Source organism: Phocoena phocoena, chromosome 10, assembly GCF_963924675.1.
Source record: "Phocoena phocoena chromosome 10, mPhoPho1.1, whole genome shotgun sequence".
In the NCBI taxonomy this organism is placed as follows: Eukaryota; Metazoa; Chordata; class Mammalia; order Artiodactyla; family Phocoenidae; genus Phocoena; species Phocoena phocoena.
The window spans coordinates 71,311,941-71,331,683 of record NC_089228.1 but is presented as its reverse complement, the minus strand read 5'-3'; the positions used below and the strand labels follow the sequence as shown (position 1 = coordinate 71,331,683).

Below are 19,743 nucleotides of genomic sequence, written 5' to 3'. Positions count from 1 at the left end.
AGAGCCAATCTCTACTCTTGGTATTTAAATCAAACCCAAATGTTCTTCAAAAGGATTGTTTTCCTTCTTTGTTTCCAAGAAAACAGCAACTCTTCTGAAATATCATCTTAGTTCTCCCAGGGTTCCACGTTTAGAAAAGAAACAGATTACTGAGGCACAACCCACTCTGGGAGTTGTGGTCCTGTTCCTGACCCTGCAGGAATCTCTATTTCCAGTCCGCAGTTTATCCCCAGAACATGGATGCACTGTGAAAACCTTTCCGCACAATGCCTACGGAGAAAAGGGGAAACAAACGGAAACTGGCACCAAAGAATCAGCTGCCATGGGAAGAATGAGAATATTCGCTCTCCAGGGCCAGCACAAAGCGCAGGAGTGAAGCCAACATACATCTCAAGCTCTAGTAGGCAAACCTGGACTATGTCCAGGATAGCTTGATTGAACAGTGCTTTCCAGAAATTGTCAAGGACCAAATCTCAGACTTTTCCCTTTCCGTGCTTGTTAAAAGGTTATAGTATAAATGTAAATTATTCTCTTCATCTTAATGATCCATCCCAGGCATCCATCCACTGGTGAATCGTGCTATGACAACATGAGAGTATACATACTACCCTTTGTCCTTCTAGACTGAAACAAACATGAACCTTTCTATTCCCCAAATGTTGTCACAAAGCCTGTGATTGAAAATCTCTAGTTCTGCTCTGTTTAGGAGTTACTACAAATGTCCTCAGCACTTCGGCACAGAAGTTCTATAATTTTGTTCTCTACTTAGGAAAGGCAGTGTCAAGGCCCAGCACACTCTAAATTGTCTTAAAAGTAACCACAGCAAGAACTACAGTCCATATGACCTGTCGACAGACAAGCAGACCACAACTTGTCAAAGCTAAGAGATTCAGCTATATTTTTAGTGCTTGAGTCTTTTATCAGTCTATCCCCAGAGTTAGCTTCTTCTTGGCTGGAGTCCAAAAATACCAACCTATCATCTGGGTAGAAGGGATTCTTATTATTACCACAGATTAGATGAATGTATCTCAGAGAATTTATTGTTTCCATATCATGAGATGAAGCTTCCTTGCCTGGAAACCATCTCTGAATACAAAGTGTCCATTAGTCAGCCTGAGATCCCCCATCAGAGGGATGGGTGCTGTTTGGAATCCATGGGAAGGAGTGGGCTGCAGCTTCCCTGACTGCAGTTTAGGTTGAGAAGGTCGTTCTCCTCTGCTGAGATGGCTGGCTGGCATTACCAGTCAACATTAAGTGCTAGGTGTGGTACTGCTGGGCTGGTATGGGTCCCCTGCATCACCCCAATCCATGAAATGTCAATGTCACCAACAGTCTGAAATAAGTCCTGACTGAAAGGGTGAGTCAAAGGCTTGCAACTTCAATTTGCCAGACATCCTTGCAATTATAATACTAAGCCACTTATTAAAAACTAAGTGGTTTCTGTCCTGTAGAAAAGGGCAGAATGTAATCGTCAGTGTCCCATTGGAAGAGGTGATCAGTTTCCTTGGAACAGTGGGAAACAGTGCAGGAACATGACCTTGATCAGTTCCATCGCATGGCCTGGGGTTAGGACACTCGGATGATCTGTGTCATAGCCTCTTCATCTGCTTGATTTGGATCCTACAAAGAAAGCATAACAATTAAAGTCCTTTGCAAAAGAACTGGGAACTCATGGCTCTCACTACTTATCACCAAGGGAAATACACAAACTAAGTAAACCAAAGGCTTGTGATGTATCTAAGTCTGCACACACGGATTGAAACGCAGCTCCATTAGCAAAGAAGAGACAATACACCTTATTCTTAAAAAGATTCCAAGTCTGGCCTGGCATTCCATTAATAAACACTCCAGAGTTGAGAGTATCTCTCTTTTCTAAGCACCTGTACTGTGCTCTATGCTTAAGGAGTAAGGGTCCTTAGGCGGCTAAGAAAAAGACCCAGAGAAACCAAGTCATGTTGTATATTTTCTGATCATCATATTTAAATACTGAGCACTTAGCAGGGCTGGAAAGGACGCTGGAATTTATTTACTTTAATGCACTCATTTTGTAGAGAAACCTGAAGCCTGGCTGGGTGAAGTGATTTGTCTGGACTAGAGTCAAAAAGTTAGTGAGGAGCCCAGCAAGAACTAACTCCCAAATCTCTTGGCTCCGATTTAATCTTCTTTCCATTAAACTCTGCCTACTGCCTGCCTTTTACAAAAAACCTGCAGTGTTCAGACAAGGAACAGTCCTTGGGAGTTCCCTGGTGGTCCAGTGGCTAGGATCTGGCGCTTTCACTGCCATGGCCTGGGTTCAATCCCTGGTCGGGGAACTAAGATCCTGTAAGCCGTGCAGTGTGGCAAAAAAAGTGGGGAGGGGATCAGTCCTTGGAAGCTTTTTGCAACACTCCACAATAACCACCTTCAGTTCCTCCATACCAACACTCTGAAGCCTCAACTGGTGTGATCCAAGAAAAAGCTGAAACATTTCTGGAGGTGGTAGGACCAGAGGCTGGGTCTTGATCAGTGAGCATGAACAATACCCAGCCTCTACTGAGCTCTCACCATGCACTAAGCACTGTGCTAAACAGGTGCCTAATGCGACTTACTGCATGAAACCCCAACATTCCTATAAAGTATCAACAGCATCCCACTTTGCTGGTGAAGGAAGTGAGGCTGAGTAACTTACAGAAATAGTTTGAGATCTGCTGCAGAAAGCAGTGAGCAACTAGCACGCATCCTTAAGCACGGGACTGACATGATTAAGAAAGCACCATCTTATAAAGCCAGATTTGACAGTAGTGCAGGTGGGATGTGATGGGTATACAGAATAAAGCATCAGTAAACGGGAGGAACCCATTAATTCGACAAACATTTACTGAGTGGTTGCTCTTAAGTGGGCATCATGCTAAGTACAATCGAGAACAACAATCCTTGACTTTCCACACAGCTTACAGTCTAGTGAAGGAGACAACTACTGCACGATCACACAAATAAAACAATATGATTATTATCAATATTGCACTCAAAAGAAAAGGAAGATGTGAGAAAATAATGGGGTAGAAGAGACCTCTGGATATGGCCTCTCAGATTTAAACCAAGACCTAAGAGAAGGAGATAGCCAAGCAAAAGGATGGCGTGAAAAGCTTTTTTTTTTTTTTTAAACATCTTTATTGGGGTATAATTGCTTTACAATGGTGTGTTAGTTTCTGCTTTACAACAAAGTGAATCAGCTATACATATACATATGTTCCCATATGTCTTCCCTCTTGCGTCTCCCTCCCTCCCACTCTCCCCATCCCACCCTTCCAGGCTGTTCCAAAGCACCGAGCTAATATCCCTGTGCCTTGCGGCTGCTTCCCCCCAGCTATCTACCTTACTACGTTTGTTAGTGTGTACATGTCCATGACTCTCTCTCGCCCTGTCAAAACTCACCCTTCCCCCTCCCCATATCCTCAAGTCCGTTCTCCAGTAGGTCTGCGTCTTTATTCCTATCTTACCCCTAGGTTCTTCATGACATTTTTTTCCCTTAAATTCCATATATATGTGTTAGCATACGGTATTTGTCTTTTTCTTTCTGACTTACTTCACTCTGTATGACAGATTCTAGGTCTATCCATCTCATTACAAATAGCTCAATTTCATTTCTTTTTAAGGCTGAGTAATATTCCATTGTGTATATGTGCCACATCTTCTTTATCCATTCATCCGATGATGGGCGCTTAGGTTGTTTCCATGTCCTGGCTATTGTAAATAGAGCTGCAATGAACATTTTGGTACATGACTCTCTTTGAATTTTGGTTTTCTCAGGGTATATGCCAAGTAGTGGGATTGCTGGGTCATATGGTAATTCTATTTGTAGTTTTTTAAGGAACCTCCATACTGTTCTCCACAGTGGCTGAACCAATTCACATTCCCACCAGCAGTGCAAGAGTGTCCCCTTTTCTCCACACCCTCTCCAGCATTTATTGTTTCTAGATTTTTTGATGATGGCCATTCTGACTGGTGTGAGATGATATCTCATTGTAGTTTTGATTTGCATTTCTCTAATGATTAATGATGTTGAGCATTCTTTCATGTGTTTGTTGGCATTCTGTATATCTTCTTTGGAGAAATGTCTATTTAGGTCTTCTGCCCATTTTTGGATGGGCTTGTTTGTTTTTTTGTTATTGAGCTGCATGAGCTGCTTGTAAATTTTGGAGATTAATCCTTTGTCAGTTGCTTCATTTGCAAATGTTTTCTCCCATTCTGAGGGTTGTCTTTTGGTCTTGGTTATCGTTTCCTTTGCTGTGCAAAAGCTTTGAAGTTTCATTAGGTCCCATTTGTTTATTTTTGTTTTTATTTCCATTACTCTAGGAGGTGGGTCAGAAAGGATCTTGCTGTGATTTATGTCATAGAGTGTTCTTCCTATGTTTTCTTCTAAGAGTTTGATAGTTTCTGGCCTTACATTTAGGTCTTTAATCCATTTTGAGCTTATTTTTGTGTATGGTGTTAGGGAGTGATCTAATCTCATACTTTTACATGTACCTGTCCAGTTTTCCCAGCACCATTTATTGAAGAGGCTGTCCTTTCTCCACTGTACATTCCTGCCTCCTTTATCAAAGATGAGGTGTCCATATGTGCGTGGGTTTATCTCTGGGCTTTCTATCCTGTTCCACTGATCTATCTTTCTGTTTTTGTGCCAGTACCATACTGTCTTGATTACTGTTGCTTTGTAATGTAGTCTGAAGTCAGGGAGCCTTATTCCTCCAGCTCCTTTTTTCGTTCTAAAGATTGCTTTGGCTATTCGGGGTCTTTTGTGTTTCCATACAAATTGCGAAATTTTTTGTTCTAGTTCTGTGAAAAATGCCAGTGGTAATTTGATAGGGATTGCATTGAATCTGTAGATTGCTTTGGGTAGTAGAGTCATTTTCACAATGTTGATTCTTCCCATCCAAGAACATGGTATATCTCTCCATCTATTTGTATCATCTTTAATTTCTTTCATCAGTGTCTTATAATTTTCTGCATACAGGTCTTTCGTATCCTTAGGTAGGTTTATTCCTAGATATTTTATTCTTTTTGTTGCAATGGTAAATGGGAGTGTTTTCTTGATTTCACTTTCAGATTTTTCATCATTAGTATATAGGAATGCCAGAGATTTCTGTGCATTAATTTTGTATCCTGCTACTTTACCAAATTCATTGATTAGCTCTAGTAGTTTTCTGGTAGCATCTTTAGGATTCTCTATGTATAGTATCATGTCATCTGCAAACAGTGACAGCTTTACTTCTTCTTTTCCGATTTGGATTCCTTTTATTTCCTTTTCTTCTCTGATTGCTGTGGCTAAAACTTCCAAAACTATGTTGAATAAGAGTGGTGAGAGTGGGCAACCTTGTCTTGTTCCTGATCTTAGTGGAAATGCTTTCAGTTTTTCACCATTGAGGATGATGTTTGCTGTGGGCTTGTCATATATGGCTTTTATTATGTTTAGGAAAGTTCCCTCTATGCCTACTTTCTGGAGGGTTTTTATCATAAATGGGTGTTGAATTTTGTCGAAAGCTTTCTCTGCATCTATTGAGATGATCATATGGTTTTTCTCCTTCAATTTGTTAATATGGTTTATCACATTGATAGATTTGCGTATATTGAAGAATCCTTGCATTCCTGGAATAAACCCCACTTGATCATGGTGTATGATCCTTTTAATGTGCTGTTGGATTCTGTTTGCTAGTATTTTGTTGAGGATTTTTGCATCTATGTTCATCAGTGATATTGGCCTGTAGTTTTCTTTCTTTGTGACATCCTTGTCTGGTTTTGGTATCAAGGTGATGGTGGCTTCGTAGAAGGAATTTGGGAGTGTTCCTCCCTCTGCTATATTTTGGAAGAGTTTGAGAAGGATAGGTGTTAGCTCTTCTCTAAACGTTTGATAGAATTCACCTGTGAAGCCATCTGGTCCTGGGCTTTTGTTTGTTGGAAGGTTTTTAATCACAGTTTCAATTTCAGTGCTTGTGATTGGTCTGTTCATATTTTCTATTTCTTCCTGATTCAGTCTTGGCAGGTTGTGCATTTCTAAGAATTTGTCCATTTCTTCCAGATTGTCCATTTTATTGGCATAGAGTTGCTTGTAGTAATCTCTCATGATTTTTTTTATTTCTGCAGTGTCAGTTGTTACTTCTCCTTTTTCATTTCTAATTCTATTGATTTGAGTCTTCTCCCTTTTTTTCTTGATGAGTCTGGCTAGTGGTTTATCTATTTTGTTTATCTTCTCAAAGAACCAGCTTTTAGTTTTATTGATCTTTGCTATTGTTTCCTTCATTTCTTTTTCATTTATTTCTGATCTGATTTTTATGATTTCTTTCCTTCTGCTAGCTTTGGGGTTTTTTTGTTCTTCTTTCTCTAATTGCTTGAGGTGCAAGGTTAGGTTGTTTATTCGAGATGTTTCCTGCTTCTTAAGGTGGGCTTGTATTGCTATAAACTTCCCCCTTAGGACTGCTTTTGCTGCATCCCATAGGTTTTGGGTCGTTGTGTCTCCATTGTCATTTGTTTCTAGGTATTTTTTTATTTCCTCTTTGATTTCTTCAGTGATCACTTCATTATTAAGTAGTGTATTGTTTAGCCTCCATGTGTTTGTATTTTTTACAGATCTTTTCCTGTAATTGATATCTAGTCTCATGGCGTTGTGGTCGGAAAAGATACTTGATACAATTTCAGTTTTCTTAAATTTACCAAGGCTTGATTTGTGACCCAAGATATGATCTATCCTGGAGAATGTTCCATGAGCACTTGAGAAAAATGTGTATTCTGTTGTTTTTGGATGGAGTGTCCTATAAATATCAATTAAGTCCATCTTGTTTAATGTATCATTTAAAGCTTGTGTTTCCTTATTTATTTTCATTTTGGATGATCTGTCCATGGGTGAAAGTGGGGTGTTAAAGTCCCCTACTATGAATGTGTTACTGTTGATCTCCCCTTTTATGGTTGTTAGTATTTGCCTTATGTATTGAGGTGCTCCTATGTTGGGTGCATAAATATTTACAATTGTTATATCTTCTTCTTGGATCGATCCCTTGATCATTATGTAGTGTCCTTCTTTGTCCCTTTTAATAGTCCTTATTTTAAAGTCTATTTTGTCTGATATGAGAATTGCTACTCCAGCTTTCTTTTGGTTTCCATTTGCATGGAATATCTTTTTCCATCCCCTTACTTTCAGTCTGTATGTGTCTCTAGTTCTGAAGTGGGTCTCTTGTAGACAGCATATATAAGGGTCTTGTTTTTGTATCCATTCAGCCAATCTGTGTCTTTTGGTGGGAGCATTTAGTCCATTTACATTTAAGGTAATTATCGATATGTATGTTCCTATTTCCATTTTATATATTGTTTTGGGTTCGCTACTATAGGTCATTTCCTTCTCTTGTGTTTCGTGTCTAGAGAAGTTCCTTTAGCATTTGTTGTAAAGCTGGTTTGGTGGTGCTGAACTCTCTCAGCTTTTGCTTGTCTGTAAAGGTTTTATTTTCTCCATCAAATGTGAATGAGATCCTTGCTGGGTAGAGTAGTCTTGGTTTCAGGCTATTCTCCTTCATCACTTTCAGTATGTCCTGCCACTCCCTTCTGGCTTGTAGGGTTTCTGCTGAGAGATCAGCTGTTAACCTTATGGGGATTCCCTTGTGTGTTATTTGTTGTTTTTCCCTTGCTGCTTTTAATATGCTTTCTTTGTATTTAATTTTTGACAGTTTGATTAATATGTGTCTTGGCGTGTTTCTCCTTGTATTTATCCTGTATGGGACCCTCTGTGCTTCCTGGACTTGATTAACTATTTCCTTTCCCATATTAGGGAAGTTTTCAACTATAATCTCTTCAAATATTTTCTCAGTCCCTTTCTTTCTTTCTTCTTCTTCTGGAACCCCTATAATTCGAATGTTGGTGCGTTTCATGTTGTCCCAGAGGTCTCTGAGACTGTCCTCAGTTCTTTTCATTCTTTTTTCTTTATTCTGCTCTGCAGTAGTTATTTCCACTACTTTATCTTCCAGGTCACTTATCCGTTCTTCTGCCTCAGTTATTCTGCTATTGATCCTATCTAGAGTGATTTTAATTTCATTTATTGCATTGTTCATCGTTGCTTGTTTCATCTTTAGTTCTTGTAGGTCCTTGTTAACTGTTTCTTGCATTTTGTCCATTCTACTTCCAAGATTTTGGATCATCCTTACTATCATTATTCTGAATTCTTTTTCAGGTAGATTGCCTATTTCCTCTTCATTTGTTAGGTCTGGTGGGTTTTTATCTTGCTCCTTCATCTGCTGTGTGTTTTTCTGTCTTCTCATTTTGCTTACTGTGTTTGGGGTCTCCTTTTTGCAGGCTGCAGGTTCGTAGTTCCCGTTGTTTTTGATGTCTGTCTCCAGTGGCTAAGGTTGTTTCAGTGGGTTGTGTAGGCTTCCTGGTGGAGGGGACTAGTGCCTGTGTTGTGCTGGATGAGGCTGGATCTTGTCTCTCTAGTGGGCAGGTTCACGTCTGGTGGTGTGTTTTGGGGTGTCTGTGGCCTTCTTATGATTTTAGGCAGCCTCTCTGCTAATGGGTGGGGTTGTGTTCCTGTTTTGCTAGTTGTTTGGCATAGGTTGTCCAGCACTGTGGCTTGCTGGTCGTTGAGTGAAGCTGGGTGCTGGTGTTAAGATGGAGGTCTCTGGGATATTTCCACCGTTTAATATTATGTGGAGCTGGGAGGTCTCTTGTTGACCAGTGTCCTGAAGTTGGCTCTCCTACCTCAGAGGCAGAGCCCTGACTCCTGGCTGGAGCACCAAGAGCCTTTCATCCACACAGCTCAGAATAAAAGGGAGAAAAAGTAGGGAGAATTAGTAGAAGTATGAGTAAAGAAAGAGGGAAAGGAGGAAAGGAAGGAAGGAAGAAAGAAGCAAAGAAGGAAAGAAAGGAGGGAGGGAGGGAGGGAGGAAGGAAGGAAGGAGGGAAAGAAGGAAAAAAAAGACAGAAAGAAAGATGATACAGTAAAAATAAAATAAAGTATAATATAGTTATTGAATTAAAAAATATTTAGGAAAAAAAAAAGGGATGGATAGAACCTTAGGACAAATGTTGGAAGCAAAGCTATACAGAGAAAATCTTACACAGAAGCATACACATACACCTTCACAAAAAGAGGTAAAGGGGGAAAAATCATAAATCCTGCTCCCTGAGACCACCTCCTCAATTTGGGGTGATTCGTTGTCTAAAGGAGGGAGGGAAGGAAGGAAAGAAAGAAAGAACGAAGGTAAAGCATAATAAAGTTATTACAATTAAACTTAATTATTAAGAAAAGGAATTTTTAAAAAAAAGTCATGGACGGATAGAGCCCTAGGACAAATGGTGGAAGCTAGAGTATACAGACAAGATCTCACACAGAAGCATACACGTACACATTCACAAAAAGAGGAAAAGGGAAAAAAATCAAAGATCTCGCTCCTAAATTCCACCTCTTCAATTTGGGATCATTCCTTGTCTATTCAGGTATTCCACAGATGCAGGGTATATCAAGTTGATTGTGGAGCTTTAATCCGCTGCTTCTGTGGCTGCTGGGAGAGATTTCCCTTTCTCTTCTTTGTTCTCACAGCTCACAGGAGCTCAGCTTTGGATTTGGCCCTGCCTCTGCGTGTAGGTCGCTGGAGGGCGTCTGTTTTTTCGCTCAGACAGGACGGGGTTAAAGGAGCCGCTGATTGGGGCCTCCGGCTCACTCAGGCCGGGGGTTGGGGGATGGGGGAAGGAGGGGCACTGCATGCGGGGCCGGCCTGCGGCGGCAGAGGCAACGTGACGTTGCGGCAGAGGCCGGCGTGACGTTGCACCAGCCTGAGGCCCGCCGTGCGCTGTCCCGGGGAAGTTGTCCCTGGATCCCGGGAACCTGGCAGTGGCGGGCTGCACAGGCTCCGCGGAAGAGGGGTGTGGAGAGTGACCTGTGCTCGCACACAGGCCCCTTGGTGGCGGCAGCAGCAGCCTTAGCGTCTCCCGCCCGTCTCTGGGCTCCGCGGTTTTAGCCGCGGCTCGCGCCCGTCTCTGGGGTTTGCGCTTTCAGCCGCGGCTCGCGCCCGTCTCGGGGGCTCGCGCCCGTCTCTGGGGTTCGCGCTTTCAGCCGCGGCTCGCGCCTGTCTCTGGAGTTCCTTTAAGCAGCGCTCTTAAACCCCTCTCCTCGCGCACCAGGAAACAAAGAGGGAAGAAAAAGTCTCTTGCCTCTTCGGCCGGTGCAGGCTTTTCCCCGAACTCCCTCCCGGCTAGTCGTGGTGCACTAACCCCTTCAGGCTATGTTCAAGCCGCCAACCCCAGTCCTCTCCCTGAGCTCCGTCCAAAACCAAAACCCGAGCCTCAGCTCGCAGCCCCGCCCGCCCCGGTGGGTGAGCAGCAAGCCTCTCGGGTTGGTGAGTGCTGGTCGGCACCGATCGTCTGTGCAGGAATCTCCCCGCTTTGCCCTCCGCACCCGTCGCTGTGCACTACTCCGCAGTCCCGAAACTCCCCCCTCTGCCTCCCGCAGTCTCCGCCCGCGGAGGGGCTTCCTAGTGTGTGGAAACTTTTCCTCCTTCACAGCTCCCTCCCACTGGTGCAGGTGCCGTCCTTATTCTTTTGTCTCTGTTTTTTCTTTTGCCCTACCCAGTTACGTGGGGAGTTTCTTGCCTTTTGGGAGGTCTGAGGTCTTCTGCCAGCCTTCAGTAGGAGTTCTGTAGGAGTTCGCGTGAAAAGCTTTTACAGACCAGCTACTATTTTGAAGACAAAGGTTCCTGAACACTATAGCAAGAGCATAAAGACCAAGCAGCAGGAGGAAACAAAGCCAGAAGTGGGCAGGAGCGAGATCATGCAGGGCCTTGCTGGCCATGGTGAGAACTCTGTATTTTAGTCTAAGTGCAAATGGAAAAGGGTGGGAGTAGAAGGGATTTGAGCAGGATGGTGATGTGATATGATACACGTTTAGAAAGATCACACTAAGATGTGGAGAGTGAACTAGAGGGGCACAAGAGGGGAAGAAGGGAGACTAGGCAGCTGCTGTAACTGAAGCAAAGAAGAGCAGGTTAGACCAGGCTGACAGCAGTTACGAGGGAAAAAAGTAAGCTGATTCAGAGTATATTTTAGAGTTAAAACCAAGAGGACTTCAAGAATTGGACAATTGTAGCTTTAATAACTGGGTGAATGGACGTGTCACTTGTTGAGATGAGTGTTTGGTTTAGTCATAAAAAAATAAAATAAAAACCAACAGTTCTATTTTGGACACATTGACTAGAAATGCCAATAAGATACAATCAGTGAAATTAGATGTAAGAACCAGTATGGTTACGGACTAAGTTCTGGAATTACACTGCCTAGGTATGAATTTCACTTGCACCACTTTATTAAATATTTTACCTTAGGCAAATGACTTAACCCTTCTAAACCTCAGATTCAAATGTAAAATGGAAACTATAATTCTTACCTCATGGGGCTTGAGCTTGTTGTAAAGATTCAATGCTTACAAAAGAAAAGCGCTTAACGTAATGGCTGGCACATAGCAGTTAAGTGTTAGCTGCTACTGCTACACTAAGAAACAAACCTGTTCTTTGAAAATCAAGAAAAGTGAGAATTTCAGGAAGGAATTAATAGTAATAACTGGCAAAGACTGGAAGGAAAAAAGGCCACTGATTAAAGACCTTAGTTCTTTTAAGGTGAGAAGGGCTCCAAGACACACAATGTCGCATCTAGTTTAGAGACTGATGAGCCCCTAGTTTGAAAATATCAGGAGGACAATGCGAAGGCTTCCACCCAAGAAAATACAAGGCAGTAAAGAGAAGAATAAAAGGTATAGATCTTCTTACCTGCATATGGGGGCTATCTTTTTCCTTTGGAGAGAAAAATCGTCCACCTTCACCACGCTTCCGTGCCATGGCATGACGGTGCCGAGACTCATGCAGGTATTTCTAAAATAAGAAAAATAAAACTACTAGCTGAAACTAGCATAGCTGTCTAATGCTCAAAAGTTTAGGACAGCTGTGATCAAAGCCACCGGGGGCAATTATGACCCTGTATTATGGAGAAATCTTTGGAGAAAACATAAACAGCAGCTAACCATATCGAACTATCATAAGAATGTAAATGCCTAATGAGTAATAACTAAATAAAGATTCCCCAAAGATATAAGAGAGATCACTACCTACCTCCCAATATATATCCTCTCTTTCACTTTAATAACAAACCAAATTTTAGTTGGCTGCTCAGTAAAAAGGCTGCATTTCCTATACTTATTTGCAGTTAAGTGTGGCCATGTAATTAAATTTTGGCTAGTGAGATGTATGGAACTTCTTGAATGTTTCCTTGAAAGAATGCCTTTCTTATTCCCTTTGCTCCGAGGCTAGAGCCCAGACAGTCATCTTGGACTATGGACAGCAAACTAAGAATATCAGGACAGTAAGAAAGGAGGAGAATGGGTCTTGAGGACTGGAAATGTGCTACCACAGCCCAAGACAATTTATCTCTGGACTTCTTTTATGTAAGATAAAAAAAACACCCTATTTATGTCATATTTTTTAAATATTGCAGTTGCAGCTCCATATAGCAATAATAAATGCTTTTACAAAAGGTTAACAGCTATCTAACTTCAATGTTTGGAAGGTATTCAAGGAAACAAACTACATAAAAGGTAATTTCAAAAGTAGAACCCTGCCGTTCTCATCCTGTATCCTTCCCAGTGCTATACATACCCTTCTTTCCTTTGGAATTTTCCCTTCTGCCTCTAATTTAGCCCGGGCTTGCCTCCTCTTAAGTATACGGTGGTACTGTTTGGCATTCACATAGAGAGGCTCTTCTTCAAGCATCTCTGCCCCAGGGAGAGGGATTCTCTGGATAGCAGGCACAGAGCCAGCACCAGGTACCATCTGTGTGAAAAGAAAATCAGAGCTTATTAAATAGTGACATGAAGTATGGACATGGGAGACAGTTTATTGGCCCCTGTTAGTTTTCTTCTGAATGCTACAAAAAGCAGCTTTTATAGGACACTTAGTTAAATGCAGATTCTTGGAGAACATTTTCACCAAAGGCCTGCATTTTATTTTTTTTTAACATCTTTATTGGAGTAAAATTGCTTTATAATGGTGTTAGTTTCTGCTTTATAACAAAGTGAATCAGCTATACATATACATATATCCCCATCTCTCTTCCCTTTTGCGTCTCCCTCCCACCCTCCCTATCCCACCCCTCTAGGTGGTCACAAAGCACCGGGCTGATCTCCCTGTGCTATGCAGCTGCTTCCCACTGGCTATCGGTTTACATTTGGTAGTGTATGTATGTACATGCCACTCTCTCACTTCGTCTCAGCTTACCCTTCCCCCTCCCCACGTCTGCAAGTCCATTCTCTAGTAGGTCTGCATCTTTATTCCCGTCCTTCCCCTAGGTTCATGACCTTTTTTTTTTAGATTCCATATATATGTGTTAACATATGGTATTGTTTTTTAACATCTTTATTGGAGTATAATTGCTTTACAATGGTGTGTTAGTTTCTGCTTTATAATAAAGTGAATCAGTTATACATATACATGTTCCCCTATCTCTTCCCTCTTGCGTCTCCCTCCCTCCCACCCGTCTAGGTGGTCACAAACCACCTAGCTGATCTCCCTGTGCTATGCGGCTACTTCCCACTAGCTATCTATTTTACGTTTGGTAGTGTATATATGTCCGTGCCACTCTCTCACTTTGTCACAGCTTACCCTTCCCCCTCCCCACATCCTCAAGTCCGTGCTCTAGTAGGTCTGTGTCTTTATTCCCGTCTTACCCCTAGGTTCTTCATGACCTTTTTTTTCTCTCTTAGATTCCATATATATATGTGTTAGCATACGGTATTTGTTTTTCTCTTTCTGACTTACTTCGCTCTGTATGACAGACTCCAGGTCCGTCCACCTCACTACAAATACTCAATTTCGTTTCCTTTTATGGCTGAGTAATATTCCATTGTATATATGTGCCACATCTTCTTTATCCATTCATCTGTTGATGGACAGTTAGGTTGCTTCCATGTCCTAGCTATTATAAATAGAGCTGTAATCAACATTGTGGTACATGACTCTTCTTTGAATTATGGTTTTCTCAGGGTATATGCCCAGTAGTGGGACTGCTGGGTGGTATGGTAGTTCTATTTTTCGTTTTTTGAGGAACCTCCACACTATTCTCCATAGTGGCTGTACCAATTTACATTCCCACCAATAGTGCAAGAGGGTTCCCTTTTCTCCACACCCCATCCAGCATTTATTGTTTGTAGATTTTTTGATGATGAAGGCCTACATTTTCAACAAACATTCCAGATGATTCTGTAATAGGGGCCAAGGAGCCATACTGAGAAATGACACAACCATGTCCAAATTTTTGTCCACACAACTGCTCCATTTTCTAGGAATGTCTGCTGCCATCTAATGGTCATGAACGGTAATCGTAAGGCAATAAAAGAGCACAAGGAAAACACAAAGAAACATAGGTTCAGATTGACCAAGTGCTACTAAATGCTTTTAGTTATATAAATAATTTAATTAAATTGTCAACTTACTATATAATTCAACCCATATTTTCCTAAACAAACAAAAACAGAACACTGTACTAAATGTGTGAGGAAACAAGTAATGGGCTCCCGTGCCCCACTACCTTCCCAACTATAACAACCTTGAATGGTTGTATTGTTTTCTGGGGAAGTTCCTCTACTTCTGTGCAGGTTTCTACTCTCATTCTTAATTTGTCCATTTTAGGTACTGTATACTGACACCCTATTTTGACATATATGAGGATTTAGCTTTCACTCATACCACCCAACTCTCCTTCCCTATCTTCCCAATATATTTGCATCACAGTTTTTGGTCTCTCTATTGATTACAATCTTTCTAATTTTGAACTTACTTCTTGTTTTACCCACTCTGGGCAATATACTTTCCACTTCCCGAAGATCAGTAGTTTGTATCTCCCTTCATTATTTGAATTATGAATACGATTAGAGAAAAGCAAATACATCTGTTTATCTTCTGCTATATCTCTAGCACCTAGAATAGTCTCTGGCACATAGTAGGTGCCCAGAATGAATTATGGTTTGTTGTAATGTTTATTGTAAAAGTAGATCTCTGTAAGTATCTTAAGGGATTAATTGCAATCCCAAGAGGTCAGCATTATAAGCAAGCTTTATGAGAGATATCAAATTGCAAGTTGAAGAAATTTTCAAAGACAAAGATACATGGAAAAACAAATTACAGGTGAGAACAGTGAAATGAAAAATCAATTTTCTTACCATGACCATCCCTCCTGAATTGACCACATTGCCTGCCACTGGTAGTGTCACAGTGACAGTCCCTTGCCCACTGCTGGTTGTGTTGGTATTGGCTCCGGTCTGAACAATCTGTGCTCCTGCCAAACTGGCTGCAGGGATGGTGATCATGCCTGAAACAGGGACTGTAACTTTAAGAAAAGAAAACATAAAACAAACAAAAAACAGGTACACAGAAAGGAGGGAACACAGTTAGTCCCTCTTCTATGTGGCACACACTTATTCACCCTGGAAAAACATACTCCATAGCACAAGGGGAAAAAAAGCTCTCCTCCAGTCTCTCCCTGGTTTGCTGTAGATAATCCAAGTAATCACAATCTTAGAAATTCTATTAACTATCTGGGTTCCAGTTGTGAATAAAACTACCCTTGAAATGGGTAATTCACTGGGTATTCCAATAATAGTTTTCAATGGGTGACCAAAAAGTTTGGAGGCTTCCCTTTCTATGGGTCAGTATGACTCCAGCTATATCAACTGTTCTTATATATATGAAGAACCTGCTTCAGGATGAAGATTTTTATCAACTTTTAATTTGTCTACCCTAAATTGACAATGAGTCAAACAGCTGCAGGACTAAAACTTCCAATTAAACCAGGTACTCCAAGCCCCCAAGCTATCAACAGCAGCACTTGAGAATTTGTTCATCATTCTCTGAGCTCCTGCCAGTTTAGGCCCGAGTCATGGGAGAGCACGCTTACTGCACTCACTGGATCTTGTATACTGCCAAATTTTAATCACAGGTCAAACCTTTAGTCATAGAATACATACCTCTAATAAGGGCTATGCACTGTGTTTATTTGGTCACATGCATGTCTCACTTACTAGACTAGAGGGTCTTTGAGAAGAAAACTACTTTAGTAATGTGCTACATATACACAGTGGGCATATAAGTCTTCTTGGAATAAATTAATAATGAAGAGTGGCCCAGAAAAAAAAGGAAACAGCAAGAGCAATAAATGCCAACTTGACTTATGATGTATGTCTCTACCACTAAAGAAACTCCGTATTTCTAATCTTCTATTTAGAAAACATTTCTCCCCAGAAAGAATAAAAAGCTTATATAATCCGTAGGGTCCTAGTGGTTGTCTTTAACAACCACTGTAGTTCTACAAATGGAATCAACATTGGTCGCATATTGATGACAAGGAACTAACAATCAATGGAGACTTAGAGGAAATTTTGTTGTTTTTCAAAAATAGGTCGTATAGAGGTCACCACAAAATGTCGAAAGCAGTCATTTGCTCAGGATAAACAGGATGCCCCCAAAGTGCCGCAGAAATGACGGGCACACGTACCTTGCTGGAGAATGGTGCCATCTGCGTTAACTGGCTGATAGACGATGGTCTGCCCCTCGGCAGTCTGTGCCACTTGCTGCCCCTGGACAGCAATCTGCTGTTGCGTCTGTAGGAAATAAATAATGCCACAATTGAACGGATTCCAAAGACACCACAAAGAAAAGGACTATGTAGTCCTTTTTAAGAAAAAGAAATTTTTTGGATGGTTTTCTTCCCCATTTCTACTACATGTGAAATATCTGACTCAGCTGTCTAACCCTCCCAAAGCAGCTGTGCTCCTGTGTTGACACAGTGGACAGTGGAATTACCTGCGTCTGGCCAGCAGTGACGGCTGTCTGGGGCTGCTGGATGATGATCTGCTGGGTCTGGCCCTGCTGGCCCTGTACCTGCACAGCCTGCCCACCCTGGATCTGGATCTGTCCAGGTGGGACCAACTGTATCTGCGGAACAGAACATAAAAGATTAGTATCCTGCTGACACTGGCCTCCTATGGTTCTGGAGTGTTAGTTACCCAAATTCCTCTAGAAGGCAGGGAATGCCCTAAAGAGGAAAAAAAAGAAGTCCTGTTTTGCTCTATTATGAATTAGAGATAACTTGTTTTCCATTTATGAAACAATGGGGGAATTTTGAACACTGTCTAGATATTGGATGATATTAAGGAATCAATGTCAGTTTTTAAAACGATGATAGGCTGGCATGTGTATATATTTTTAAAGGCATGTTCATTTAAAAATATAACCTAAATATACCTAATATACCATATTTTTAATAGATGAAATGGTACTACATATATTCAAAATAACCCTTGAGTAGGGGAATACAGATGAAAATGGATTTACTTAAACATAATACTAGTTTGTGTGTTAAAATGGGTGATGAGGATTCACCATACCATTCTCTTTGTTTTTGTCTGTTTGAAGTTTTTTATAATAACATATTGAAAAAAAATTAAATAATTCCTAATTTTTCCAACTGGGATTCTATAAATATGCATATACAAAATCCTTAAAAGATTTTGTACAGAAAGGTTGAGACTATCATATCAGACATCCCTGCAGTCAAAACTGAGATTTAACAAATTAAATTAGAAAGTGTTGGTAAATAAACAAAGAAATGTATCTGGTTATCTGGATCTTTTTCTACCTGTTTTGGATAGCAAGGAATATGTGCTACTGGTCAATAGGGTTTCCTCTTCTATCTATTCATATTCTTTGCCCAATTTTCTCCTGGATTGTTATTTTCATATTAATACATAAAATTTTTTTTTTAATGTATTCTGGATACGAACCCAGTTAAGTGTTAAAAATACCTTCTCCAAATTTTGTCTTCTACCTTTGTTTTATGATATATTTTGATGTATACAAGTTTTTATTTTAAAGTAGTCAAATCAATTTTTTTTTTGTCTTGAAGAAATCCTTCTCTACCCCACAGCATAAAGAAAATATTCCTGTAAAGAGAATATAAATGTTTCCAAGTATGCTTTTTTCCATTTAGATTTGTAATCTATCTAGCAAGTAGTTTTGATATAGCGTGAGGTAGAGAATAATTTTCTTTTTTGATATCATTCTTAAACCATTTCTTCACTGATACTTTATACTATTTTTGTTATATACCAATTTCCAATATTCTTGCATCTATTTTTTGGCTCTCTACTTTAGTTCCATTGTCTATATCAAGCCAGGGATATTAATCTGAGAGCACAGATTTCACTGGAATCCTAAAACAGAAGATGCAATCCAAAAAAAAGGTTAAGTACACTTCTAAAAGACACGGTTATTCAAAAAACACTAAAGCAACCTCTAATAAAAATGGATCGAAATTTTAAGCATTCTAAGGGAGGCTATGGGATCTTACCTAGAGCCATATTATATAACATTAACAGAAAATAAATTTTCCAAGATGGTTTGATTAGTTACAGTCCTGCTTGGAGGGAGGGGAATAAAATAACCATTTCGATGTCTCTTAAAGGCCAAAAAAAAAATCCCAAAATTTAGAGCTGAAAAATCACAGAATTTAGAGCTGAAATGAACCTTAGTAATCACCTGTTATAAACTGCATTTTCAAATGAGAAAACTGACACTCAAATGACTTGGCCAAGATCAGAAAGTTTGTTTAATGGCAGACCTGTGAATGAAGTCAGGTCATCGCACTCGTGGTACAATGTTCCTAGCACTGAATCACACCATTTCTATTCAACAGAGAAGAGGGAGTGGCAAGGGGGGGCGTTGGAGACGAGACAATGACAGCAAGGACAGAAATGAAACAGCAGTGTGAAACTGAGGCAAGTACACACACTAAAATATATTTAAAGGCTCACACATTTATGCATGGAGAAACATGGAAACTATTTTTAATCCTAACTAAAACTCTATCTTGGCAAACATATGCCAATAGCCTTAAAAATGATCTTACCCTTTGCCCAACCAATTCTTCCAATCCAAAGAAATTACCATAAGATTAAATTCAACTGAAAAAATAAAGCTATAAAATTCAAATACATTTATAGTAATCTTACCTATAAAAGCAAAAAAAGAAAAATAAAACAAAAATCCCTAAATACACTTTGTAAATTAGAAATTCTGATTCATCAAATTGACCATTATGAAGGAATTAAAAATGATAAGAAAATCATGTGGGGGATAAAAAAAAGCTAAGTAAAACAAACAAAAACACCAGACACACAACAATGAAAACTATATGCATGTGTATAACTATGTCTGAAAGGTGTGCGCAAGACTACAAGGGAATATGCAAAGCTTAAAAGTTTGATTTATCAAGCATAGCCAAATTTTTTCAACTTATATTACATTCCTCCAGAAAAATGAAGACATTAATGAAATAATTGTAACTGTTAAAACAAATTAAAGATATAAACAGCTTTAGAAAATTTTAGTAAGAAGTTCATAAACATATATACTCATTGGGATTTAGCTATTAATTACAAAGGTGAGATGACTTAAGTATATACTTCTCTGAAAATTATTTCTCACTAACAATACTTCAATATTAACCCCTCACCCAAAGTCAACAGTTCATCCTTTTTAACAAGGACATAACACTCCATATGAATATAGTATGATGTATTCAACCGTTTCTTTATCCTTATTAACAGACACTCAGGCTACAATTTTTTATTTATTTTTTTGCTAGTAGAATGCTGCATGTACAAATGTCTTTGTACATTTTTCCCTACATATT

General features: G+C 40.1%; 1 protein-coding gene across 2 annotated transcripts in view; it reads right to left on the bottom strand.

The window, feature by feature from the left end:
* Nucleotides 1–1,013: 1,013 nt before the first annotated feature.
* NFYA (nuclear transcription factor Y subunit alpha) overlaps nucleotides 1,014–19,743 on the bottom strand; it is a 30,351-nt gene continuing 11,621 nt past the window's right edge. For both annotated transcript variants that reach the window (XM_065884981.1, XM_065884980.1), the window contains 6 exons: nucleotides 16,854–16,985; nucleotides 16,546–16,651; nucleotides 15,215–15,363; nucleotides 12,657–12,830; nucleotides 11,775–11,876; nucleotides 1,014–1,620 (listed from right to left, as the gene is read on the bottom strand). In XM_065884981.1, the coding sequence (XP_065741053.1) occupies nucleotides 1,567–1,620; nucleotides 11,775–11,876; nucleotides 12,657–12,830; nucleotides 15,215–15,363; nucleotides 16,546–16,651; nucleotides 16,854–16,985 (717 nt within the window). In that variant the 3' untranslated portion in view covers nucleotides 1,014–1,566. The remainder of the gene's footprint in view (nucleotides 1,621–11,774; nucleotides 11,877–12,656; nucleotides 12,831–15,214; nucleotides 15,364–16,545; nucleotides 16,652–16,853; nucleotides 16,986–19,743) is intronic.